This window comes from Tenebrio molitor, chromosome 8, assembly GCF_963966145.1.
Source record: "Tenebrio molitor chromosome 8, icTenMoli1.1, whole genome shotgun sequence".
NCBI lineage: Eukaryota > Metazoa > Arthropoda > Insecta > Coleoptera > Tenebrionidae > Tenebrio > Tenebrio molitor.
This window is the reverse complement of record NC_091053.1, coordinates 6,606,685-6,631,881: the sequence shown is the minus strand read 5'-3', so window position 1 is coordinate 6,631,881 and position 25,197 is coordinate 6,606,685. Positions and strand designations below refer to the sequence as shown.

The 25,197-nt window shown below is 40.9% G+C and overlaps 4 protein-coding genes across 5 annotated transcripts; 1 reads left to right on the top strand and 3 right to left on the bottom strand.

The window, feature by feature from the left end:
• Positions 1 to 1,339: 1,339 nt before the first annotated feature.
• On the bottom strand, positions 1,340 to 18,555 carry Pi3K68D (phosphatidylinositol-4-phosphate 3-kinase catalytic subunit Pi3K68D). Its single transcript, XM_069056871.1, has 19 exons — positions 18,406 to 18,555; positions 18,116 to 18,266; positions 17,853 to 18,069; positions 17,556 to 17,802; positions 16,754 to 17,450; positions 16,477 to 16,697; positions 12,318 to 12,417; positions 11,880 to 12,266; positions 11,606 to 11,825; positions 10,710 to 10,877; positions 10,210 to 10,659; positions 9,789 to 10,164; positions 9,363 to 9,738; positions 9,004 to 9,310; positions 8,797 to 8,953; positions 8,310 to 8,746; positions 2,316 to 2,512; positions 2,022 to 2,263; positions 1,340 to 1,974 (listed from the first exon to the last, which is right to left on the bottom strand). The coding sequence occupies exons 2-19, from the start codon at positions 18,264 to 18,266 to the stop codon at positions 1,798 to 1,800; spliced, it is 5,127 nt and encodes a 1,708-aa protein (XP_068912972.1). The 5' UTR covers positions 18,406 to 18,555; the 3' UTR covers positions 1,340 to 1,797.
• On the top strand, positions 2,567 to 3,884 carry LOC138137482 (sterile alpha motif domain-containing protein 1-like). Of its 2 annotated transcripts, XM_069056903.1 has the most exons (3): positions 2,567 to 2,808; positions 2,861 to 3,084; positions 3,127 to 3,884. In XM_069056903.1, the coding sequence occupies exons 1-3, from the start codon at positions 2,685 to 2,687 to the stop codon at positions 3,685 to 3,687; spliced, it is 909 nt and encodes a 302-aa protein (XP_068913004.1). In that variant the 5' UTR covers positions 2,567 to 2,684; the 3' UTR covers positions 3,688 to 3,884. The 2 variants fall into 2 exon arrangements, with proteins under 2 accessions (XP_068913004.1, XP_068913003.1); XM_069056902.1 differs by having other exon boundaries at positions 2,571 to 2,808; positions 2,861 to 3,884.
• A 110-nt stretch (positions 18,556 to 18,665) lies between the features above and the next one.
• On the bottom strand, positions 18,666 to 21,253 carry LOC138137474 (uncharacterized). Its single transcript, XM_069056886.1, has 2 exons — positions 21,194 to 21,253; positions 18,666 to 21,089 (listed from the first exon to the last, which is right to left on the bottom strand). Exon 2 carries the CDS (start codon positions 21,066 to 21,068, stop codon positions 19,215 to 19,217), a length of 1,854 nt encoding a protein of 617 aa, XP_068912987.1. The 5' UTR covers positions 21,069 to 21,089; positions 21,194 to 21,253; the 3' UTR covers positions 18,666 to 19,214.
• A 59-nt stretch (positions 21,254 to 21,312) lies between these two features.
• Positions 21,313 to 22,328, bottom strand: LOC138136889 (uncharacterized). The gene is made up of 3 exons (XM_069056209.1): positions 21,775 to 22,328; positions 21,573 to 21,726; positions 21,313 to 21,526 (listed from the first exon to the last, which is right to left on the bottom strand). Exons 1-3 carry the CDS (start codon positions 22,155 to 22,157, stop codon positions 21,404 to 21,406), a joined length of 660 nt encoding a protein of 219 aa, XP_068912310.1. The 5' UTR covers positions 22,158 to 22,328; the 3' UTR covers positions 21,313 to 21,403.
• Between the last annotated feature and the right edge of the window lie 2,869 nt (positions 22,329 to 25,197).

Below are 25,197 nucleotides of genomic sequence, written 5' to 3'. Positions count from 1 at the left end.
TTCTGAAAGGGCCATACTATATATTTTTTCCTGGTAAACGGTTGTCCGCGCCATCTACAAAATCCTGCAACGAAACGCGACCTCCCTATTGGTTAGTGGAATAGAGTATCCAATAGGGAGGTCGCATTTCATTGCAGCATTTTGTAAATAGTGCAGGAAAAAATAGACAATAGTAGTTGCGTACTTTTATTTTCCTAATGATTATGAGAACGGTGAATGTTTGAACACGATTTTGTTAAGTTACGATTTGTCATAAACTGAACACAATTGGAGTTTCCATTTTTCCCAAACAAAAGTACGAAGCCCGTAACAAACCGCTTCGCGTTATTCCACTTCCAAACTTCCACTCTTGACGCACTCGCCGTGTGGGACAGCTTATTAACTAGTTGTAGGTCACTCCGCTACCCCCAGAAACATTATTTTTTAAAACGAATCAAATTGTTATTGTAAAATATTTTTTTGTTTTTAGAACATTTTTGTTTCGCAACGTGACTCATTTGTTTTTATTTGTTGATAAATTATTGTGTAATAAATACAGATAGATCTAATGTAGTGCTAATAAAACGATTAATAATAAATTAACGGTTGTCAGAAGCTTCCGGAAGCGGCGCCAGCGACAGTATTTTTATTCGTGCGATTCGCCATATGCGAAAAATTCGAAAAAAATGGTCAAATCAATTTGCATAAAATTTAAACCGCGCTAATTCGCTCGAAAATTTGCAAAACTATTTAAAACGCGTTTAGAAATGCAGGTTTGGAATTTGTGACGAACTTCCCGGTCGTTCAAAACGTACTTTTTGCCATTGTCGCAAGCGAATATTTTATTTGGAAGTGGCGTCGGTGTATTGGCAACAAAATTATCTTATCAAAAAATTAATACATTTCCTCCAAGGCGTACGCTGATAAGGTGTAATCAGGTGTACGTTAAATTATTAGAAAAGCTGGCGCGTTGATAATCTTACATAATTTCGTGAAAATAAGAACGTGATAGTAGATAATCCCTCTTGGAGATAAAATTTTATAGTGGAACGGTGTCCTTGGCCGATGAACCGTTCGGTAACATTGTACACACTTCGCGCCGACAATGTTGCACTTGCGATCTCCACCGTGTCTGCGACCATCGGTATTTTACCCACGCGCTCTTATTTACATGCCCATAACAAGAATACCATTTCTTATGGGAGCGGACGATGGTTTCATTGACCCTCGAGAGTCGAGCGAATCGATTGATGATTAAACCTTGACCCATAGCCGATCGGGTGATGTCATCTGGGCGGGAATATTTGCGTGATAAATTTTAATTGGGAGAAATGGTGTCCGGGGGAACGAAAGGGGTGCGTCTATGAAACATGTATATTGTAGACAAAATTACAAAAGACTTAAATGCATCGCTCACTATGATATGATTCGGTAGATACAGTACAGTAGTTGATTATCTATAACCGGGAATGCTGGATAAAGTGTACTTTTAGTAAATGGAATCGTGTAATAAATAGCTTAAAATCGTGTAAATTAATAAAGAGTAATGTAGCTTTGGTATGATAAATACAACCAAACAGTAACAATTAAAACTACCAATAAATAAATGACTAAAAGCAAATAAAGATAAAACAACATTAAGGTTAGTTCGCGCGTTCGCCGCTAGTCGCGACCGTGTAAACCAGCCTCGAGCCAGCGACGAACCAATCGAAGCGATTCAGGCGTTGAGTGGACACGTCTAGAAGATCTGACGTGAAGAGCACCATTTCGTAGATCCGATCACAACAGTTGAACAGACATCACAGGAAAAAACAACTGCTATCTGCTGAGATTGAGCAGAGGGTACCACTCGATGGTCTCCTTGGTCAAGTCGAAGTTGCTCAACTGGAGCTCGACCCCTCCCAGGAACTCGTTCTCCTGGAGGGGGTCGTAGTTCCAAACCGTCGCCTGCAGACTCTTCTCCTTGATGAGTTCGAGCGCCATCCTGTACTCCAGCTGCAAATAATCGGTCAACTCTCCGCCTGCACTCGCGATTTACTCACCATTTCGACGAAGCTCGGGTGGCAATTCTTCCTGACCACTTTGGTCTTCCTCTTGGTCTCTTTGGAGGTGTCGGGCCTCAGGTACACCTTGACGTAAGTCGAGGGCTCTTGTCCGTTGGTGAGCAGAGGCAGCTCCCTCACGTGGTACACCATCACCCTGAAGACGCCCTTCGAGAACTGGAAGGACAGCTTGAGCTGGCCCTTGAGCCGGCGCGCCTCATTCTTCGAGTAGGCTTTTCTGTCTGGAAAGATAGGGCGGGAGTGATGCAAGGGTTGCCGCGCGGACTTGCTTACCTTTGCTCCTTCTGGTCCCTTCTTCGGTGCTGTACTGGTCGCGCAAGAGCGGATGGAAGAAGGTGTAGACCAGGTCGGAGTGGGCGATCTCGTCGGCGCATTTGAACAGGGATGTCACGAAAGCGCTCACCTCTTGGTAGCGCTTCTCGGCTACCTGCTTGATGTTCGATCTGCCGACGTGCAGCCCCGTCGTTAAACTGCGTAACACCTCGAGATTAGAGGGCGATTGCGAATTCCTATTTTCGTTATTGTTTATCTACTGATAAATTACTCGAACGGTTCGGATGATAATGACAGAATTGGCACGCACAGTCCCTGCGCTGCGGTTTGTGATTGTGATGGGATCTTGAATCGTCGACGAGCGACAAAATGGGCCTTTTGGGCGGTTTCAAAGGCAAACTCATCGGCAAAGAGAAGAAACAGAAGAAGGCCACCAACAGTCGAGTGGTCTGCGTCAAGTTTCACACCTTCTCCGAATTCGATGCGTCACCCAGTAAGTTGCCTTTTCAGTGACTCGTCCACGATTTATCGTTGCGACATTTTAGACGATTTGCCGTCGTGCAGCAACACAAATCTTGGAAGGAATGACGTCATCAGAGAAAGGAGGCAACCCACCAAGGCGGAGATCAAGAGCGTCTTCGAAAACAAAGGACTAAGGGCGAACGGGGAGCTCCCGAAGGCGCCGACTAACGGGACGACGTTTGAGACGGTACCCGCGAGGGCTGTGACGGCACCGGCGAAAGCTGAGATCACAGCGCCCAAAGCTAAGGCAGCAACACCAAAAGCGGAGACGGCAGCGCCCATAGCTAAGGCAGCAGCACCAAAAGCGGAGACGCCAGCGCCCAAAGCTAAGGCACCAGCACCAAGAGCCGAGACAACAGCGTTCAAGGCTAAGGCGCCAGCACCAATAGCCGAGATAGCAGCGCCCAAACCTGCAACGAGACTGCCAAAAGCGGAACCTTCGCCGGCGCCAAGGACGCCAACACAGCCGAAAGCAGCAACGACGACACAAACGAAGCAGCAAGCACCGAAACCGCCCGCCCCCCAAGTCCCGGACGGCGGGGGAGGAAGCAAAAGCAGAGCGCCGCAACAGCCGTCGTTCCAAATAGACGACGACGAAGAAGACGGAAACTTCAAGATTCATTTCGTCGACAACATCGGTCACAACTTCGCCGAAGACTCGGATGACGACAGTTGGGCCGGAAACGACGGTAGGTCAAGTCCGATCAACTACAGCAGCCAAGCGACGAGTATATTCTTCGGCGAAGAAGAAGAACCGTCGGTTGTGAGACCTAGAAATGTCATCATCAACAGTGATGACGATGATGACGACGACGACACCTTGTCGAATGGGAGCAGTGCAAGTGCGTGAATATTTATTGACACTTTTCGATCATATTTTATATTATTATATTGTTTTATTGGATAAGTATTACATTTTAATGGTTGTTAAATATGGTGATCAGTACTTTCGAATCGATGTTTTTTAGATAACACGGTCGTCATTTTTTATTTGATAATTCTGGTATGTGACGCGTCGGGAAAAATACACAGCGACAATGGAAAATCTTTACGTTTCTTGTTATCAGTTATTCGAAAGAATGGCTTTCACAAACCTTTACAAAGAAAAAAACTACGAAGTGTATTGTCTTCGGAAGAGATTAAGGGGATTAGTCGAACAATTACGGGATATAGGGTTTATCTTGTGATTGTTGGGATTTTTTGCAGATATCAACTGACAACAAACACGTTAGATCACAAAAAAAAAAAAACGAATTCCACATAGTCGTACTTTGCAAACAAGAAGATAAATATAGAAAAAAAAAAAAAAAACAAGAAGGTGATCGATTCGATAACTCAATACCGATCACAATCTATTCGGCCTCCTAAGCGAATCATAAGTCTGAAATCGTAACATTTCAATACAATTGGGTGTCGTTTATCGAATTCCACGGAAAAAAATGTGTAAGTGTTTGTGATCGTTATCAACGAGAAACAAAAAAAATTGAAATATTATCTGTGCGATCCTTAAATAAGCAAGAGAAAACACGTAAAAAATACTTTAGTTCTTGAAGATTTCATCTAAGAAGCAGCTTCCAAAAAGCTCACAAACAATCGTTCCTCTTCAGATAATAATGTTCTTGTTGAGATTTGTACGTCGAATTTTGATTAGATATGTCCAATTTTTTTTTTAAATCAATTGTCAAAGTGTTGTCATGTTGGTATAAGCCACTGGTTATTTGGTAGTTATTGGATTGGCAACGTAAAATGTCAGTCATTTTGATGTGAATTGTGAAGGCGCTTGCGCTATTGAAGCCGCAATTACATTTAAATAAAAATACAAAGTTAAATGAGTTTCCGAAAACAAGGATCTAACACGACGAGAAAAATTGGCTATGATTAGATTACGTGAAGAAATGCAGACAGAAAAACCGACCATGCTAAATTGCAGTAAAGATGCACACATCATATTCGAGGTATTTTCTTTTAATATATGGGTTCGTCACTGCGAGGAACTGATTAGAGAGGACTGGAAAAAACTGATGGGAAATCTACCAATTGAGGGCATTCTTCTTCTGCAGAATCATATTTGGAAGACGATTGGGGGTTAGATTCTGAAAATGAATAGGTAAACTGCTTATATAACACATTAAATAAATTCCCATTTTCCTGTACATGTTCAGTTGCACTTTTCAGTGTCATTATCGTCTTTATTTCTTGTCTTTTGGTATAAAATTTGGTTACACCTGAAACTTTCCTGACATTTGAAAATTACTGATATAACCTCAAACCTGATCTAGGGAGATTTTACGATAGAGGTGTCCCGAAACGAAAGGTTTTAGGGTGGTACAGCCTGGTCTTTGGGGGAATTTTGACATTGACAATTGATTTTTTAAAAAATTGGACTATAAGTTTTACGAATTCATTGAAGAAATTCCAAATACTATAACAAGAAAATAAACACAAAACGATTCCAAGATAATATCAAAACCAAATTAACAGCGAAGGATACCAACAGCACAGAATAGAAACAATCAGAAGGCAAATTCGGCAAAATCGCCTTTGATCTCACAGTCAGCCAGCGGCAGCCATTATTATAGCGTAGAATATCAGGTCCGCATTTACAACATGATCCCGAGGTTCAGGTCCGGACTCGCATAAATTGTTTTGAGTTATTTGTGCGAAAAACATCCGATACTCTCGTGTCAAAAATTGATTACTCCCTAGGATTTAGGGACATTCGTTACTAGGTTGCCATAAATTTGGTTAGGTTGGAGGCAATGTGGTTTCTGGTGACAAACAAAAGATATCCCAAAAATGTAAGACAGCAAATTAATTGTAATAGTTGCAAATGACTAATTTCTCGCTAAGTGATAGATGATTTTTCGTTTCACAATCAATTTTGGTTACTGGCGGCATATTTATTTGAATTTAATCTCTCAATTCAAAGTAACCAACCTTAGGCATTCAAAATAACTTTTGAAAATTCTAGTTACACACAACATGAAAAACGTTATTTCCCTAAAAGTTCGAATTCTAGGGAGTAATCCATTTTTGACACGAGAGTAGTATTGTATTTCCCGCTGACCGTAAGGAATACGTTGATTAAATAACTGAGAATTTTGACGATTGAAATACGAACGGCGAACGTGAACGTCGTAGGAAGTAATTTTGATGATCATTTTGTTGAGTCAAGTAAAGACTTAAGTTTTGAGTTTGATTGAGGGACAAAAATTTTGCTTTCAAGATCAAGAGTGAAAAAGCCGGCCGGACGTTTTCATTTTGGTCAAAAAGGAGGACATGTCCGGCTTTATCCTGTAATATTGCTTTATTGTATATTAAGACCGCCCCGAATTAAAAAAAAAGGTAAATCTTATTTATTTCCGCCAGTTTCATTACACCACTCAGTGGAATAATGACCTACTTATCCCACTGAGTGGGGTAATGAAGCTCACTTATCCCACTGAGTGGAGTAATGAAATGCGTCCGGTAACGAAGTTCCTTATTCCACTCAAATGAGTGGGATAAGTGTCATTTATCCCACGCGATTAGATAAATAGTTTTTATCGATTTTCTCAAAACTTCATTTTTGGACATATGTTGTTTTTGAAATTAACGCCTCAATTCAAGAAGTATGAAGAATCACACAAATGGAATAGAACGAGGTTTTAATTATTAATAAAAAATAGAAAATAAATAAAAATAAAATTTGTTACCCAGTCTAGGACTGGTTTAATTTCGCCCTGGGTCGGAATCGAACCCGCGACCCTCGCGTCCCTGAGCCGAAACGGACTCCCTTAGGCTATATTCTACTTAACAACGTAATATTTTGTCATCGCTCATACTGACAAATTGTAGATAAATTTGACAACAATTTTGTCATCCATATGTGACAATTTCAGTAAAGCATAATTTAGAGTATTTTTTTATGTGACAGAAAAATTACGTTCAAAAGTTAATGAAAGTACCTACATAATAGTAGTTTCTTACCTTGCTCGATTATGTTCTTTTGGAAAAGTGAAGAAAGCCAAATTACAGTTGTAGGCTTTGTTTTCACATTTTTTTGCCGTACAAACCATGCCACCTTTGAGCTTACTCATCTTAATATTATTCATGTATCGCCACCACTGGTAGAAAACCAATTGCGTCAACCGCGGTTATGATACGCTACTGACTTCTACTCTGAACTTATGGCCGCTTCATCTGCGCGGCTTAGATGCGCGGACTTTTCCCGCCCAAGAGAGTTTGTCTTCTGATTGATTCTATTCTGTGCCAACAGCATCGAAACTAGGGTATTATTAGCAAGGGTTTTGCTGCCAACGTAAATTTGAATTTCCAACGCCTACCTCGATGTCATTAATTCTGAATATAAAGTCCATTCAAAAATCAAAAAACCACCACCTGTTGCTTTAGGTTGGTAAAATTTAAAAAACCCTAGGTAGATATTTTTTCATACTATGTTGGTAACTATAAATTATGACATTTATTTGATTCAAAATAAAATTCACTTGATTTTAATTTCCTTCATATTGTTTTATTAGCAGCACGTTTCATTTATTTATTGATTCTTATTATTTTTACTTAAACATGCCCTGAAAAACAAGACACTTGGAATAAACATTTAACCTCAAAATTACAAGTCTCACCAAATTTTACACTAGACAGCGTTGCCGATAGTAATTATCGACGAAAATGCGACGTTGGTGGTTTTTTGATTTTTGAATGACTTTTTTTTTAGATTGGCTACTTAAGGATGAACTGGAGTAACAATCTCAGCAAAAAGTTGCGGAATTCTTATAATGCTATGAAACGTTTATTACGAGAAATCAATATTTGAAAAAATAGTTTTTAATTTTTGGAAACGAATTGTAATGAGTTGCAAGTAAATTTTGTGTTTATTTTCTTGATATTTAGATAATTACTTACATGTGATTTTACAATCTTTTGACTAAGACTGTACGTGAAAGTAAACAAAAGCATACTAAATTTCAATTTTCATTGATTTCTGTTAAAGTTCTTAAAGTAACTGCAGTAAAACGTGCGATATGAGTGTAATGTTGCATACCGACGTCAATTATATGCATTTTGTTCACTTTTATTGAATTAAAACAGATACATAACCTCAAAAACCGTGTTTTTCCACATGTAATTAGCGATTACAAGGAAAATCCTCGACCAACTTTTTTTGTAAATTCATTAGAAAATTCTACGATATGGATACTTTATGTGTGAAAAATTTAAGAAAATTGGCCTTTTTGAAATATGTTTTTTATCAATTTTTATGCGACCATTGCTCCATTTCTCATAAGAACACGTGTAAAATATCCCGAAATTTTAAAAGGTAATAACTTTAAAATTCCTCGACCAAATTTTTTTAAATTTGGCACAGTTCTTTAGAATGGATGAAAGGACTATTGTACCAATTTTAAGCAAATTTCGCCATTTTTCAATGTTATTCCAGTTCATCCTTAACAGGGTAGGTTTATCTCTCACCTGTGCAGCTTGGCCAACGGAAAATAAATGCAGAGCTTCTGGTGGAGCTCGCAGAACTCCTTGTACGTCCTCTGTATGTCCATCTTGCTCTTGTCCCCCTCCCTGTAGACCCCCAAGACGTATACGTAGTACTTGTCCGGATCGTAGCGCTTCTTGTAGCTGGCGACCTCCACGTGGACCAGCTTGCCGTCGGTCGCCATGCTGTACCTCTTCGGCACGAACGACAGCAGCGACCCCTCGTCGTGATCGTTGGAGAACTTCATCTGCGCGAGATTGTGCAGGAAGAAGTTGAACTGGGTGAACCACGACTTGAGCGAGCTCTCGATGAGGCGGGCGAAGTAGGCGGCGGCTTCCGGATTCGACATGTTGGGGAGGAGGGCCTTGTGCAAGTAGGAGACCGACTCGGGAGTCATGCCGCAGATGCCTGACGATGCCATCTAGAGACAAGGGAATTGTGAACGGGTCTGGACACAGTTTCGACGGTTACCAGAGTGAAGAGGTAGAGGAGAAGGTTGGCGTTGTCGCGGATGATGTTGAAGGCCTGGCAGCAGAGGTCGACGAATTTGTGGAACTTCTCGGAGGGGCGGTCGCCCCCGTTGATCACGTACGCCATGTCCGAGGTGAGAACGAACGGGGCTCGGTCGCTGTCGAGGCGAGATTGTGACAGGTGCATGTCAAATCGGGTGGGACTCACCGTTTGAAGTTTCCGAACATCTGAGCGTCGCCGAGGAACTTGCCGAAGTCGATGTGGAACAGATGGCCGGAGGTTTTCAGCATGATGTTGTCGTTGTGTCGGTCGCAGATCCCCAAGATGTAAGTGACGACGCAGTAGCCGGCGCACGAAGCTGTGAAGTTTTCGACGGCTCTCTGGTACTCCAGTTCCGAAGGGTTGTGCTTGGCCAACCACTCGGCGATCGGTTTGTCCTTGAAAGAACCGGTCAAGCCGTGCTCCACTTGGATCTTTCTCAGAGTCTCGGCGTTCGTCACCATCTCGATCATGCCTGCATCACAAACTCGTCACGATCACAACCCACAATTTTCCCCTCTACCCACCTTTCTTCTTCCCCGTGGGGACGCAAACGAACGAGACCATCTTCAAGTCGAGCCCTTCGGTCAGCCACAGCTTGTCCATCAGCCGCACCATCTGCAGCGTGAGCATGTCTTGCTGCAGATCGTCCCCCACTTTGTAGATCGCCGAGACGACGGTGTCGTGGGGGTCGACGAAACTGATCTTCAGGGGTAGAGTGTACGACGGGAAATAGAAAGACGACTTGACCTGGACCCCTGCCATTTTCAAGGTCGGAGATAGGGGTAGACTGGTGGGGTTGTCCATCAAGTTAGAGTCCACGAGTCGCAATCGATTGTGCAAATACGTGGTGCGCTGCGACTCTTTCGTCTTTTTCACCCCTTCGGCGATGTCGTTCAAATCCTGCAAACCCAAGGTCACGAACGCGATTCTGCGAGAGCAACCGGACTCACTTTGACTAGGAGTTGTTGGGAGAGGAAGGAAGCCCTGAGGGCTTCTCCGCACACGGCGAGCAGCGCCCTCAACATCAACTTCATGCGTCTGTGGTGGCGCACCTCGCTGATGGTGATCTCCTCTCTTTCGGACAGTTCGGCGAAGGAGTTCTGCGGGTTGGAACCGGGAAGGGTGTGACTCAACAACCAGAAGAGGTGGTGCGCGAATCGGGGGGAGCACAGAGCACGATCCAGGAGGAACTCAGCCAGGGAGGAATTCTCGTAGGTCTCGTGACGCAACGCGACGACCAACTGGGGGATGTAGTCGATGAGCTCGTCGTTGGAGAACTTACTGATCCACTTGATGGCCAACTTGCGCACCTCCAAATCTGGAAAACTGACAGACACTTGTCACTGGTGCCAAGCAGTCGTACCAACTCACGTCGGCAGCAGAAGCTGAAGGGCCTGGATGGGTTCGAGCGGATCCCAGGCGTGCAACATGCCGTGCAGGTCGGGCAAACACAGGTACTCCCAGCTGTGGGCCGCGAGGAGAACCTTGGGAAGCGCCTTCGGAATGTGGTATAGATAGTGGCGCTTCTCCCACAAGATCTCTCTGATCTCGGGGGGCAGCTTGTACAGCATGTCTTGCTCGCAGATGTCGATCAGCTGCTGCTGCATCGACTGGTCCAGACTCTTGAAATCTCCACGTTCCACGTTGTTGAACAGGTCGGGAGGCACTTTGGGGAATTCGGCTTTGGGAAGTCCTGAGATCTGGATGTCCATCATGGGATGGTCCAGGATGGGCTGGGTTCCGAAAGGCGGCGGCGCCCCGTGGAGGAACTGCGTCTCCGGGGGCCATATCGACAGAATCACGTTGCCTTGGACCATAACCCTACAAAATACGGTACGTCATGTGGAGAGTAAAAGAGCATGGATTTGCACCCTTCGTAGTTGAAGAACTGCACCGCGGCCCATCCGATCTCCTCTTGTTTGTATTTGGGGTCGCTCTGGCCGTCGCTACCTTCGGAGGAGTCGAGGGTGCGTCCGTAGATCACCAACATCAGTCTTGACTCTCTAGCTAAAGAATTAATTGGCACCTCCATAGGGAACCTGGAACGGACAAAAGGTGTGCCTCAAAGTAAGGGTCCATGCTGTACCGATTGGGGACTTATCGTTAAGTTGGCACTACCAGAAAAGTAACTAGATGATAATTCAGAATAAATGGCATCGAGGTAGGCGTTGGAAATTCAAATTTACGTTGGCAGCAAGCCCCCTGCTAATAATACCCTAGTTTCGATACTTTTGGTATCCTTCGCTGTTAATTTGGTTTTGACATTATCGTTGGAATCGTTTTGTGTTTATTTTCTTGTTATAGTATTTAGAATTTCTTCAATGAATTCGTAAAACTTGTATTATTTGTCTGCGAGTCAAAACCATGTCAAAATAATGTGACGCATAACCTCAAAATAAAGTAATGACGGTTTCACATGTTTAGTAAATTTTTTGACATACATAAAGCTCACTTTAGATAATCCCCGCCTACCGCGATGCTACTTATTCTGAATTATACTATAGGCGCGCTTAGAAGGTATTTGGGATTTCTCACTAACGTACAAGTTTTATGCGACCTTGAGTTTGACAATCCACATATAATATAAAACGTTTTTACAATATATTTGCCGCCTCTCTGTACTTGTAAATTTGACATTTGACAGTTCACGCTTGTCACTTTGCAATTTTAACTCTGATCCGGAAACAATGGTAAATAAAGATGTTACTGGTTTTGACGGATTCAATTGGTGGTTCAATTTTCTACGTGGACTGATTATTCCACCTACCAATTATTGAAAATGATCCTAGCGGGCCACAAATGGTCCATCTCAGTCTTAACACAAGGCGTCGACAGCGCCGGATGTCCGACTGGCCTAGTCCCGTGGTAAATCTGCGCAGCGACCATGAACGAATCGTGCTTCCAGTCGACGTGCGGCCGATAGATGGCGCACATGCGAATCACCAACATGTCAGATATTTCAGGGACGTTTTTGACCGGCGCCGGTCCTGAAACACATCGCACTGAAGCGCTGCTGGTACGAGTCGCGCCTTCCGACTTACCCTCCAGCGGTCTCTTCATCTCGAAGTCCACGTTGAACGTCTGCGAGTACATCTCGATCAGGTTGCGCGTCGCCTCCCGGATCTGGTTGCAAATGTTCGCGATCGTTTCGGATAGGCTCGACTTCTGAAAGTCGACTCTTAGCGACCGGCCCTCTCCGCAATAGGCACTCACCTCCCTGAACGAGAGGAAGAGCTTGCACACGCGCTGCAGCTCCTCGACGGCCATCGACAGGTCGAGGGTGCACAAGTTGCCCATCAGTTTGATGACGCACTTCACCGACTGGATCACCTTGAGGGGCTGCAGGCTTGGCATCGACGTGGGGCTGCTGCACTTCTCTATCTGGACGGCGGCCTCGTTGAGCTTCTTCATTTCGCTCTCGATGGTCTCTGCGAAGGGTCTAGATTAGTACGAGATGACTCTTCTCGACGGATGCTTACCCAATAGGATGACCAGTTGGTCGTAGGATATGTGAACGGTGGTGTCCACCGGTACGATGTCTTCGAATGTCAGGTCTCGATCCCGGCTGTCGTCCTGTAACTGATCAAGGAGGTTAGACGAACACAAATAATTTCAAGTCGAAATCAAAAATGAAGAATACTTAACGTCCTCAGGGTTCGGGCTTGACATTGATTTTATTTCTATGTAGAATGTATAAAAAAATAATCTTTGCAATGTAACTATCAAAATAATTCTACGTACATGGTTATTATAAATGTTTCTTATATCGTAGTTGGCTCTGATCTACGGGATACAAATAGATTTGCCGCCTCTTCTGGATTTATAAATTTGACGTTTGACAGCTTGCACTTGTCACTTTGCAGTTTTCATTGTTTATTATTTTTCGAATGATTCATTAAGGTGTTTTGAGTTAGCAAAGAAAGCAAAAGAGTCTTTTTCAAGACTATCTTGTCCAGGACATTGGTTACTGTAGTCATATTTTGTGTACACTTGACAAAAACATTTCCTTAATTTAGCAACAAGAAAAATGGCTTATTCCCTCAAACAGGATACATTTATTGTAATGTGTTATAAAATAGAGTATTTATCAACAATGACGAGTGTGTCAGTATTGTCCTTGTATTATTTTTTTGTTATTTTTCAATACAATTTTAATCAATTGAATAAACGAAATTTGTTCCGGGTTTTGAATTTAATTATTTGTGAGGATTTTTTTACTTTAAATTACGTTATCTTAAATTACACAACCAAACAATCACCTTATGTTTATATTTTTTTATACAGTTAGGTACTTACACTATGTATTGAAGGTGACAAATTTCACAGCCAATTACGATGTAAGAAACATTTATAATACCTGTATTTATTGTCACTGGATAACATACTGGTCTAGTGTTTATCAAAGAACTTATATCAAGTGTTGTGGAATTGTGCCGCTTTATAGTTTTAACATAGTCGAACTATACTAAACCGTCAAATGTTTTGCTAGTAATTTTTTTCTTCAGTTTTTCTATATTGTTTCCTTTTCATTTAAGTCTTTATCAAGACTAAAACTTTATGTTTATTTTATTTATTATTTTGAACTTGAAAGTAGGAAGGAATTTGTCACAAAATTTCCAGATCAAAACGTTGTGGAAGTAAATTTAATTGCACATATTAAAAGAGTTGTGGAGATTTGTGGCAACAGGAGGCGTTGGTTGAAAAGGGATAAAGTGAGAGGAAGCCGCCAGTGAATGATGGAATCGTTGAAGATTTACGCCATTTCAAATAATTTCAACGAGCATTTAAAAACCGAAGTTTTGTTTACAGATAATTAGACCTTTTTTTTTGGACGAGTGCAGTTTCACGAAGGCGTTTATTTGGACTGATAAGATTGTATGAAATTGTAAACACTCCTAGGTACAAAAAACAGCACGAAACAATTTGCTTTATCTGCAATAACTTTACGGAAACGGAATTATGAGTAATAGATTAAATCGTGAATTTCTCTCATTCTCCGGATTTACTAATAAGGTTAGATCTAAAAAATCGGGTTTTTGAAAGATGGATGCACAATTTGGAGGAACTTGTGGAGGAAATAACCAACTGTTACACTACACTACACACCAACAGATGCTGTAGAATATTTTTAATAATTAAAAAAAAAAACGAATTAGAAAATTTAGAACATAATGGGTACCATTTTCAACCATTTGAGAGATTGCAAGTCATACTCGTGCTCGACCCGGCTTGTGCATTGCTTTCTAAAATAAGTTGGTGATTTCACGTGAATTTGCGGTTTTTGTGATGGCTTTTTTAAGGTTACGCCAGTTAAAATTAACTGTAGGTTAAAATGCTTCGTTACTTTAGTTACCAATTGTTATAACAATGTCCTCGTATATTTTAATCTCTAGTTAAATTTAACTGACGTTGGTGCAACCGGCCCTTTAGTGATTTCCACAGACCCTCATATAATTAGATGAACACACACACACACCACGGAAATAAATAGAAACATGCTTCTGGTTCGTTTTTTCGGCACGCGTTATTGCCAAAAACACAACAATTTGTTTTATCCGTCTTATTTTTTAGTCATTTTTAAATAATTCATTTCAATGAAACCGTTGTTTTGTTTTAAAAACACAAATCATTTGAATAGCCACCGGCTTGAGCTTTTGCGTACAATTCACACCAGATGTCTCACTGATAGCTGGAATCGCCAACAGAAATTCGTGTTTTGACACAAACTTAGTGCAATTTACTTTTTTGCATATCGTAATGAAAGTGGTACTTTTTTTACACGAAAAATTGTAGTGAAAGTAGTACTTTTTTGCATCATTTTATTCCATCTCCTTGGAGATGATTGTCAAAGCATACCTTTTTTGTTGTTGTAATTTTTCATAAATCCTTTTAGACCAAATTTCTCTACTTACATCGATATGCAAAAAAATAATCTGTACAACACGTTATGAAACTCTTTTTTTCACTTATTTGCTTGATTAAAAAAAGTGGCTTCAAAGGTGCAAAGTAGAAAAAATAGTGTATGATATCTCGCTTATGTGGCATTTTGTAGCACTTACTCCTTCGTGGCACTCCCCGCAACCTCGTCGTGCCCTAAACATGTGCGTGCTACAAAACACTTCTTATAAGACTGGTATCATAATAAACTATTGTCCTAAAAAAACGAAAAACCTGTTACAAGTAAACTTAGATAACCTATTTCTTCTAACGTCATGTATGACAGTTTTCTATTCGGTACCAGAACAAGATTCTTTCTCCATTTTTTTTTTCATAAACGCTGAAAGGAAAACATTTTCCTGGTTAGTCGCAAATTCTAAAAAAACTTCAAGAAATTATTTTTTCTTTTAAGAAACTAATGCTTCAGAATTGCCTGTAAAATCTAGATGGTAAAATGACCTAGACTTAACTTTCAAAAAATTGTCTTTTACTGAGGTAAAAATATTGATTTGAATTGAGTCGCTAAAAAGCAGCATTAACCACATAATATGTAATCTGTTTTCGCAATATTCTCCCACAAGGCATCTTTCCAAGATAAGTCGCCATTTGTGCGACGGCTTTTTGAACAAAAGAAATCAGGGTGGTTGTCCCGACTGTCCATATCACCACCCTGAAAGGAAACGGCCGAACACTCGTAATTTACAAGAAAAAAATGGTGGCTAAAGGCGTTTAAAAATAACATTTTTAAAACCTAATTTAATTTACAAAACTCAATTAAAAAACAAAAATAGTTATTTATGCAACAAGTGGGTAAAGTAATACTTTTTTTTACGGGAAGGAAAATTTGCCGCTCGAGCGAAGCGAGTGCGCAAATTCGCCGAGTAAAAAAAAGATACTTTACTAACGAGTTGCATACAAAAATTTTTTGGCGCCCGTAAGTTTAGATAACAATTTTTTCGACACTCAAAATTTGAAAATTTTCTCCTGTGTGAACCCGTGTACCTTGAAAACGCACTTTTTTTAACGCAAAATGCGTGCAAAAATGAACCGCTATGGCACTTTTTTTAACGCTTCTTGACGGATTCAAAAATCACATATTTTATGAATGCAAACGAATGAAAATACTGGCACTTTTTTTGACGCACGTTAAAAAAAATATAAAGAAGGTTACAGTAATTTCTTTCTTTCAGTAATAAAAAAAACTCCGGCAAAAAGAGTCGAACCCGGAGCGTCGAGCGTTTGGCCTGTCCCATCGGCGCGAGAAACGCGTCATTTTTTTCTCGTAAATTTACGAACGTTCGGCCGTTTCCTTTCAGGGTGGTAAAATGGGCAATCGGGGCAACCACCCTGATTTTTTTGCTCAAAAAGCCGTCGCACCTCTGGCGACCTCTCCTTGTTAGTCTGAGACCATTCTCCTCTTAGTAAGAACGCTTTGCCTTTCAGAAGAAGTGTATAAGATTATTATTAACAAAAAAACGCGATGACGTGACATTTCACGTTGACAGTTATATGAAAACTAACAAAATCCAGTGTGCCCTGTTTTGCTGTCTTTTCACCCCTCGTGTAATTATTGTCCTCGCTACGTTCACACAAAAACGCAATTTAGTCCCTCGTCATGTGACATACTATTAATTATGGAGGTAACCATTGCCAAGCGAAGAACCGGATTCGGATAGATTCAAAAAATGTTTTTTAACTCACGGTTCTAGCGAAGGACTTGTCGACCTTGGAGTCTGGAATGAGCGTCAGTTTTATGTCTTCTTCCAACTTGATGCAGTTGTGAACGTACTCGTACTGGCTCAAGAATGAGGAGGGTGCGAGGTACTCGTTACACCCCCACACCTTGAGGGTGTACCGATCTTTGGAAGGTGCCTCCAAGTCACAAGTCAACTGCAGCGTGACGTGTTCTATACTGCAATTCACTGCAAAAAAAAAAGAATCATTGGCAAGTGTCAGTTGCAACAAGTACTGACGGTACCATCACAGGTGAAGTTGACCGGCTTGGTGATATCCGCCCCCTCGAAGTCCGGATAGACGCACAACTTGATGCTGGTACCTTCGCGGTAGGGGTAGTTGACCATCGGACTGATCACCAGCCCCATGTTGGTGTCCGGGTGGTTGTAGTGGTACTGGTTGCGGATCCGCTTCACCATGCTGTAGAAGGCCTTCAAGTCGGAGTCCCTCGTCGCGTTCTTGTCCTCGATCTTGACGACGGTGTCGAGGAGGTTCAGCTTGGTGACGGCGACCCGCCTGTCGATGTGGTCCCTCGGGGGGAGCGGCGGCGGCGACTGGGGCATCGCCTCCGACTTGACGACGGCCGCGTACAGCGGGTCGCTCATGCTGTTGGCGCCGCTCCCGGTGTAGATGTCGTACGGGTCGTAGTCGTCATAGACGCTGCCGCAGACGGAGGCGCAGTCGTCGATCGGACATTCCGGACTGACGGTTCGCAGGGCCGCGCTGTACTCGCCGCTCGACAGGATCGGGTCGAACTCCTGCAGGATGCTGACGCGGACGCTGCTCGAGTCGTCCACGTGGGCCAGGTCGATCAGGTCCTGGCCGGCGGGCCTCTTCGGGAGTTTGACGGCGACGGGCGACCTGCTCGACGGCACCACGAGCGGCGGCGGCGTTAGCACCTGGTTCTTGGGTGGCAACGCCGGCACCTGCACCAACGCGGACTGCAGATTTCGCTCGCGTTAATCAACCATATCTTATCGCTCCGAGTGCATTTATTTTTAATTAGCAGTGATTCACGAGGAGAGGACCACTTGCGACCCACTTACCGGCGCTGTTTTGTTGAAATTGCTGGTTGCTTGGAAAATAGGCGCTGGCATGTTGACCGGAGTCCCGAGATTGCTCGAAGGACTGTAATTCCCGTTGTTCGCAACGGGGGGCCTGTACCAGACCTGGTGCCGCGGCTGCGCCGACGAAAAACTCGGCAAATACGGAGTCGCCTGGGGCGAGTACGGCCGATAATGTTGCAACACGGGGGCCCCACTCGCGAATGGGCTAATACTGTTATTGCTGTAACTGAGAGAATCACAAATTTCCCGCGATTCACCAACTCCCCTCCCACTTACTTTTGCCTATTACACAATTCAATCATTTTGTTGGTGCTAGTAGGGAGGGTAGTGAAGGATATGAGATCTGGGGAGTCATAACTGGAAGCGTTTTTCTTAACCGATTGCGGTGGAGGCGCTATCAAGGAACTGGTCAGATTACTGCTGGACGTGCCGGGTCTGGGCCTCGAGTTGTTCTGTTTCGAGTCGGTCTCATTCATAGATGAAGTTCGCAAAACTACAACACGTCAGTCGGGTTCCAACAAACTATCAGCACCACCTACCTGAGACATTTTTGTTTTTTATCGAGTTGTCGAGTTCTTGCATGCGCTTGTTCTTGAATTGTTCCAAAGCTAGAGATTCGAGGCTGAGAGCTTGTGCACGTTCCAAGTCTTCTTGGTATTGTCTCTCGTAGTCTGTTGGTTCGTTCGCCATCTAGAAATCGACCTGCGTAAGACTGCGGGGTCAACATCACAATTATGCAACGTTATCACGAAGTTAATAAACAAAACTCATGACATAGCACAAACAAATTGATACATTTTGAACTGTTATGTAAAATGTGAGGGCTCACGTTAACGGTACGATTTTGCCGAAATGTTGACTAGTTGAGCTTGAGGGACATTTTTGGAGCCGTTTACACTTGAAAAACACTATTTTGAGAGTACCGCACGTTAAATAGACCGAAAAACAACTCTGGCGAACATAACCTCTATCTAAACGACAGATTGGAGATATGTCATATGTGTCAAAGGAAACTTTGTAAACACTGTTCCATAACGATCAGAATCCATGCGTGCGCCGTTATCCATATCGACAAACAGTCAGAACGTCGCCATTTTCTTATTTCTCTTTATTGCGTAGAAATAAAATTTCATTTATTAATTACAACGGTAATAATAATTAATGACAATATAATACAATTTTATAATAATGTACGAAAATTTATGTGGCAACTCTGTAGGTGGGATAGAGATGACATTTTTTTGACAGTTCAGAGACGCGCAGTTTTGAAAATTGTCTAATTGTAGTTAATTTGCAATGGTATGAAAAAATCAAATGCATAAAATGTCATACAAATATCAACTCTACCCCACTTACACGGTTGCGGATTGCCACACAAATTTTCGTACCTACATAAAGTTGACTCAAGTTGCAAAAAACCACTTGTCATTTGCAACAGTATTTTTTCAATATTTTGGAACCAAATAAAGGCACAAAGGGACCAGCAAACGATAGTTTAGATTGAATATTTTCCATATAAGTACAGTTTTATAGTAATTTCGAAGGATTAATGCTATAAAAATGCTGTTGCAAAGGCAAAGTGGTTTTTTGCAACTTAAGTCAACTATAGTTGCCGTATTTATCCACAACCATTTTGAATCAGCCATTATAGTCGGCCAAAAACAGTGGTGTGAATTTATCATTCTTTAATACCACCTTCAAGTCTGAGTCAACAGAAAATTGTTTTCTCATTTTCTCTAGATCATAATCGTGTCTCAAGTAAATATCTTCCCTTCTGTCATTTTCCCCGGGCATTGATTTTTTCTTAATCTTCATTTCTAGCAATTCTTTGTCGAAACGATTCCAATGTAGAAGACCAAAAGTACTACAAATACCCTTCATCGCTAGTATCATTTTCACTTTTGCTTTATCTTCATCTAATATTTCTGTCGTGTTAATCTTCTCACACTTGTCACTATACTTTTGAGCTTTAACGGATCTAATCTTGTCATTGTCTAGTTTAGGATTTTGTTCGTACCCGAGGTAGGTCTTCTCTAAGCAATACTTTAACTCCACTCCATTCTCCAATCGAACAAAATCAATTATCGTAGAAGGTATCGAAAAAACTTGTGTTTTGTCATAGTTAATCTCCATCGATGTTGCGTTGGAAAACTCGCTCACCACCTGGATCATCTTTTTTAGAGTGGCAAAATCTGAGGCGTACAATTTGAGGTCGTCCATGTAGAGCATATGGGAGATGCGTCCCCCATTCGGGAAGGTCAACCCCAAGTTCGTTCTTTTCAGGGCGAAAGACAAAGGGTTGACGGCCGTCCAATACAAAATGACACTCATGGAATCGCCCTGAAAGACACCTGTTCGAAACGCGATGCTGTTGGTTAATACGTTTGGCTTCAAATAGAGACGAGTTTTCCACTTCTTCATCGCCATTTCTAGAAAATTCACGAGAACTGGGTCAACACCATAGATTCGAAGCAGCGTGGAAACCCATAGATGAGGGACCATATCGAAGGCTTTGCGAAAATCTACGTAACATCCCTTGACCGATTCTTGCTCCATTGCCACACAATCGACCACCAGATTCTTGCGCACCCCGAAACATCCCCGTCGTCCTCCGGATTGCTCGTCTGCCAAAATCCTGTGCGTTTGGTAGTGAGCAAAAATCTTCTCGTAGATGCACCGAGTGATTATTTTGTAAATGGCCGGCAAGTACGCGATCGGTCTGTAGTTTAAAGGCGATGTGGTGTCTTCGCTTTTGGGAAAAAGTTCGGTGAACCCTAGCGTGAAAAATTCTGGCATCAGATCCGGGTTAGCCATCATGTCGTTGATCTTCTTGACCAAGTGTTCTTGGACCGATGGGAACTTTTTGTACCAGAAGGTCTGGACTCCATCGACGCCTGGTCGAGACCAGTTCTTTTTGGCCTTGAGAGCTTTACTCAAATCACTCAAAGTGATTTCGCTGTCAGTCATGGACACAGTCCCAACTCTCGCCTCTTCGGCGCTGATGAAACTCGAGGCTGCTTCCATGGTGAACTCACCCCCTTCTCCCCAGAATTGCGACCACGCGCTTTCGAGCTTTTCCTGCTTTTCCCTAGAAGGTATATTCCATTCAGTTTTTAGCTCCTGTTTTTGAAACAGAAGTCGGGTGAAGATTGTCGGACTGACTTTGTAGAGCTTCTTCTGAGCTTGAGCATCCCTGGGGAACTGTTCCGGTATGTCCGCTTGGGAATAAACAGGAACATTGTTGTTCCGGCACAGTTGTACAACAGTTTGGGCCCCGCAGTATATCAGAGAGAGCAAATCCAACAACGGCAACTCTGCAGATATTTTCTGCTTCAATATCTCGTCCACTTTATTTATAACAGCCTTGGTGACATCATTGGAGCAAATCTTTGGGAGTTGTCGCTCAATTATTTGTTCCAAGGTGTCGTTGACTCCTAAATGTCGGTGATTTGTGCGGAAGGTCTCGAATATTTGCAACGCTTCATTGTCCATTTCTGGATCAACAGATTTGGACTAAAAACAGAAAATATGGAAAAGAAAAAAAAGAATGGAACAACCATATAGAAAGAATGAGAGACAACAGAGACCAAGAAGAAAGTAAGAAGTAAAAAACTTACTGATCGATGGGTGTGACAAAAATGGCGACATTGTCTTAATCAATAATAAATTATCTATTGATAAACACATTGAAGTGTCATTAGCGTAGCGATAACAGATTATATAGATTAGGTATGTAATCTGGGTAGAATATAGTACAGGTCAGATTTAAGAAAAAAATCTTTTTTCAAAATTCTTCTATTCATCGTTCGCTGCCAAAACCGCCCCCTTCACTCCCTCCGTCCAAAACTCGAATTCTTGATCTTCCTGAGCGACTTCAGCTCCTCGATCTGGATCCTGTTCTTCATACTCATCTTGGTCCCGTAGCTTTGGCGCTTCTTCAGCAGTTCTAGCTGGAAAAAAATCTACTGAACCGGTCACACTTCTGCTTACTTCTACCTTGTCGGAGTTGTTTTCGGCGAACGGTCCCAGATAGAAGCGACGTTCTGTCACCGACTGGCTCGAAAATTTTGTCTTGGGTCTGATCTTACCGTCCTCCAGCAAAGACACCGACGACTTGTCCGTCTCTGCTGCCAGAAACTTCTCGTAGAAGCTGGAACAGAAAGCTGCCATAAAAGTACTTCTGCTTCTGTGCTTTTACTCGTCCTGGTCCGATTCTGTGTCTGTGTGTGAGCGCGACTGGATCGAGTTCAGATCTACGTCTAGGTCTGACTCTCTTTTCGGCGACAGTTTGTCGCAGACTGCTCTGCTGGTGTTGCTGCCGTTGGTGTCGTTTTTGCACTCCTGTCGACTGACTTTGTCGTAGTACATTTCCAGATAAGATTTCTTCCTTCTGTGAGGGCAAGGGATGGGTTTCGAGGGTTTCTCTGGTTTCTTTTTGGCAGCTTGTGTGATGATTTGATCTTTGGGAGTTTCCCCGCTGTACAGAGGAACAGTCTCTGATAGATCCCCCACCGGACAAGAAAAAAAGTCTTGACCGTCGTCTTCTTCCAACGAATCGTAGAAGATTTCTTCATCTGCCATAATTTCTCCGTCGTTGACAAAATTCGCGTGTCACACTGAATTTTCAGGTTATGACCTTTTGACTGTTCGAAAATAATTTTCATCCATTGATGTTGAAAAAATTCCACAACTGATAAAACACCACAGATCATTTCATAATTGGTTGCGCTTTCACTTTCTCGCACGAGTGACGTATTTTACAATTATTTATTTTTACACGAGATTTAAATGTTCTCTGTGTAAAGATTACCGCACCTACTAAAAAATTTAACATAACATTAATGTTAGCTTAGGGTAATTCGGTTTGTATCACAACTAATGGTAGAGCTTTACACAGCATTAAATTAAGTGATGAGCTTGAAGAAAGTTGATAGTTTCCGCATTGGAGTGAGAAAAATGTTTACGGAAAGTTATAATAAACTTGAAGATTTGAGTAGTGGCTGATATTTTGTCCCACATAGGTTCTATAAGGCTTAAATCAGGAGATTGTGAAGGCCAATGCCCCACAACTGTCACTACTAATAACAACTTTTTTGCTAATAATCTTTAGACTTTGTTGGAGTAAATTAAAAAAAAAACAAGTTTAGATTCAACTGGTACTTCAAGTACTTCATTCAATTATTGTAAAAACTAGACTGATTTACGTTCTCGATTAAAAATGATATGTATTACACAATGGTATTACTTTCAGTATTTTTGTTTTTTAGTAGTGGCCCCAAAATTGAACCTTGTGGCACTCCTTTGCGTAGTTGGACCAATTCAGTGTGATTCTTCAGTTTGTTTATTTTATTTCTTTGTTATACTTTCCCTTTACCTCACTTCTGGTTATGATGCGATTCCATAATTAAACGTAACTGGAATTTTTACAGATTCCATCACGTGCTACATCGCGTGTTAATAGATGCAGCAAAGAACGTAAGATTAGTTAATTACAATCAAGAGAAATTGGATCGTTGTAAGAATGGTGAATTTTTGTTATTTTTTTGGAATGCAGTATTATCAGTATATGCCGTTCACGATTATTTTAAACACGCAGCAGGCCATGATATTTTTTTTGTTAGTTTGGCGTCAGGTCCTGTCATATGACGTTTCGTTTTTAAATATTCGCATTGTTGTCAATTCCCTCATTAATTTAGTTAATAAGAATTTACCCAGAACTGCCCTACAAATATGTATGTTTCATTTCAATTACAATTTTACGATCATTGTTCTTAATGCGTTCAATTATGTAAAAAATGTAACAACCTGGGAGCAGTGTTCCGTTGAATTATAACCTAAAATAGATTTATTATGACAAATCACAATACTGCCAACTAAAATGTCAGATTTTCATAGATAGTCCGAATTTGAAATAATCGTGAATGGTATATATAAGTAGTTCAAGATGTAGCAATAAATATGTGATAAAAAAATAATTAAACAGGTGTTAAGGAATGGCACAAAAGGGAATCAAGTGGAAGGTGAGTAAGTAATGTCAATTGGAATCTTGATAGGTACAATGAAAGAATCTACAGTTGGCTTCAAAAAAAACGGGAAATGAAATTTGACCTAATGTGAATTGGAAAGTTAATTTGTCAATTTGTGTCTGTTTGACAGTAGTATTTCTGACACATAAGTGCAGTTTTTTTAACCTAAATTCTAAAAGGCCGTTTTAAACTATAAAAATTTAATAAAATCTGACAGAACTTTTTCTGACAGTTCCCGTTTTTTTGAAGCCAACCGTACAATCAAGAACAATTTATTTATTTATTTCCAATTTTTCTTATGAATTGTATTATTAATTTCTTAATATTCTTAATTCTTTTATCCACCTGTCTATTATGAAGTCATAATAATGCCGATTTTGAATATACACTGCGCCGCAAAATTAGCGCATACCGTGTAAAAACTTTAAAAAAGGCTGTAAATTTAAATTTTAAATGATGCCTTATGAAAAGTGGTTTTCTAATGAGTATCGGATTTAAACTTTAAGATAATGCGAATGAACATTTTTGGTTTCCAAATGGCAGTGAAAAATTTTCTAAAAATGAATACGATTAATTTTCTAAATTATGCGTTAATTTTGCGGCGCAATGTATTATGAGGTCTATAAAACACTAGTGGACTTATGAACCCATAATTAAACTGTTTTTATAATTAAACATTTTTGAGAGAATTTAAGTTTATGGAACATCAAAAAATGTAATACATAAAATTAAAATTACATACATATATGAAACAGGAATCTCAGATGAAATCATTTGTTGAGGCTTACGTTAACATTTATAATTTTTGGGTTTTGATGATGTTTTAAGAACTGTTATTGAAGGAGGTGTTGGATAAAACTATGTATTACACTCGTGCCTTAACAGCAAATAAGTCACTTAAGAAAAATTAGTTCACTCGAGCAAGCTCTCGTGGCTAAACATTTCTTTCGTGACTTATTTGCCTTATAAGACACTTGTATAATAAATAGCTATTATAACTATTTGATGTCCCCGTTAATAAAGGTTATTTTTTTTATTTTTTTATTTCTCGAAGAACTAGGTATCGTTTCCGACAGTGTGGAATAAATTTCTAATCAACTAATAACGGTTGCAGCGCCAGCTTTGTAATAAACGCTTTGATGTTCACTTATAATGAAAAACATCTGTCAAGAATTTTTTCAAAAATAATTACAGAGCAATTAATTAATCTTCAAGTTCGAATTAAGATTTGTCGAGGTATTGAAATTTCCAAAGGAAAATTCTGTCGATTTCACTACAAATACAAATGATCTCAACTTTTTTTTTCATTTTATGGCAACTCTAAGGGAGTTTTTAAAATTTTCTCATAGAAAACTAGCTTTGTAACAATACCTACGAAAGCAACAGTTTTTTGTGGAGACAATCAACAAAAAAAAGTTAACATTAAATGTTTCGGCCATAATAACTTTTTGCTGTAGCCATTTTAACATATTTTTTTCTGAGATGGACTTTTTATACAGAGTGATCAAAAAGAAAACAAATCAAGAATGCTACCTCATCTTTTGTTTTATCGAAACGTCTTTTTTAGCTTAATCGTACACATTTGTATACTTGCG

Excerpts from the sequence above, each read along its gene's own strand:
- LOC138137482 (XM_069056902.1), top strand. The coding sequence starts at position 2,685 with ATGGGCCTTTTGGGCGGTTTCAAAGGCAAACTCATCGGCAAAGAGAAG. Across the intron at positions 2,809-2,860 it reads CGAATTCGATGCGTCACCCA|ACGATTTGCCGTCGTGCAGC; the intron begins GTAAGTTGCCTT and ends GCGACATTTTAG.
- Pi3K68D (XM_069056871.1), bottom strand. The coding sequence starts at position 18,266 with ATGGCGAACGAACCAACAGACTACGAGAGACAATACCAAGAAGACTTG. Across the intron at positions 9,739-9,788 it reads CCCAACAACTCCTAGTCAAA|GATTTGAACGACATCGCCGA; the intron begins GTGAGTCCGGTT and ends TTGGGTTTGCAG. Across the intron at positions 2,264-2,315 it reads AGGGACCAGAAGGAGCAAAG|ACAGAAAAGCCTACTCGAAG; the intron begins GTAAGCAAGTCC and ends CTATCTTTCCAG.
- LOC138137474 (XM_069056886.1), bottom strand. The coding sequence starts at position 21,068 with ATGGACAATGAAGCGTTGCAAATATTCGAGACCTTCCGCACAAATCAC.
- LOC138136889 (XM_069056209.1), bottom strand. The coding sequence starts at position 22,157 with ATGGCAGATGAAGAAATCTTCTACGATTCGTTGGAAGAAGACGACGGT. Across the intron at positions 21,727-21,774 it reads ACAGAATCGGACCAGGACGA|CTTCTACGAGAAGTTTCTGG; the intron begins GTAAAAGCACAG and ends TTTCTGTTCCAG. Across the intron at positions 21,527-21,572 it reads CCGAAAACAACTCCGACAAG|CTAGAACTGCTGAAGAAGCG; the intron begins GTAGAAGTAAGC and ends ATTTTTTTCCAG.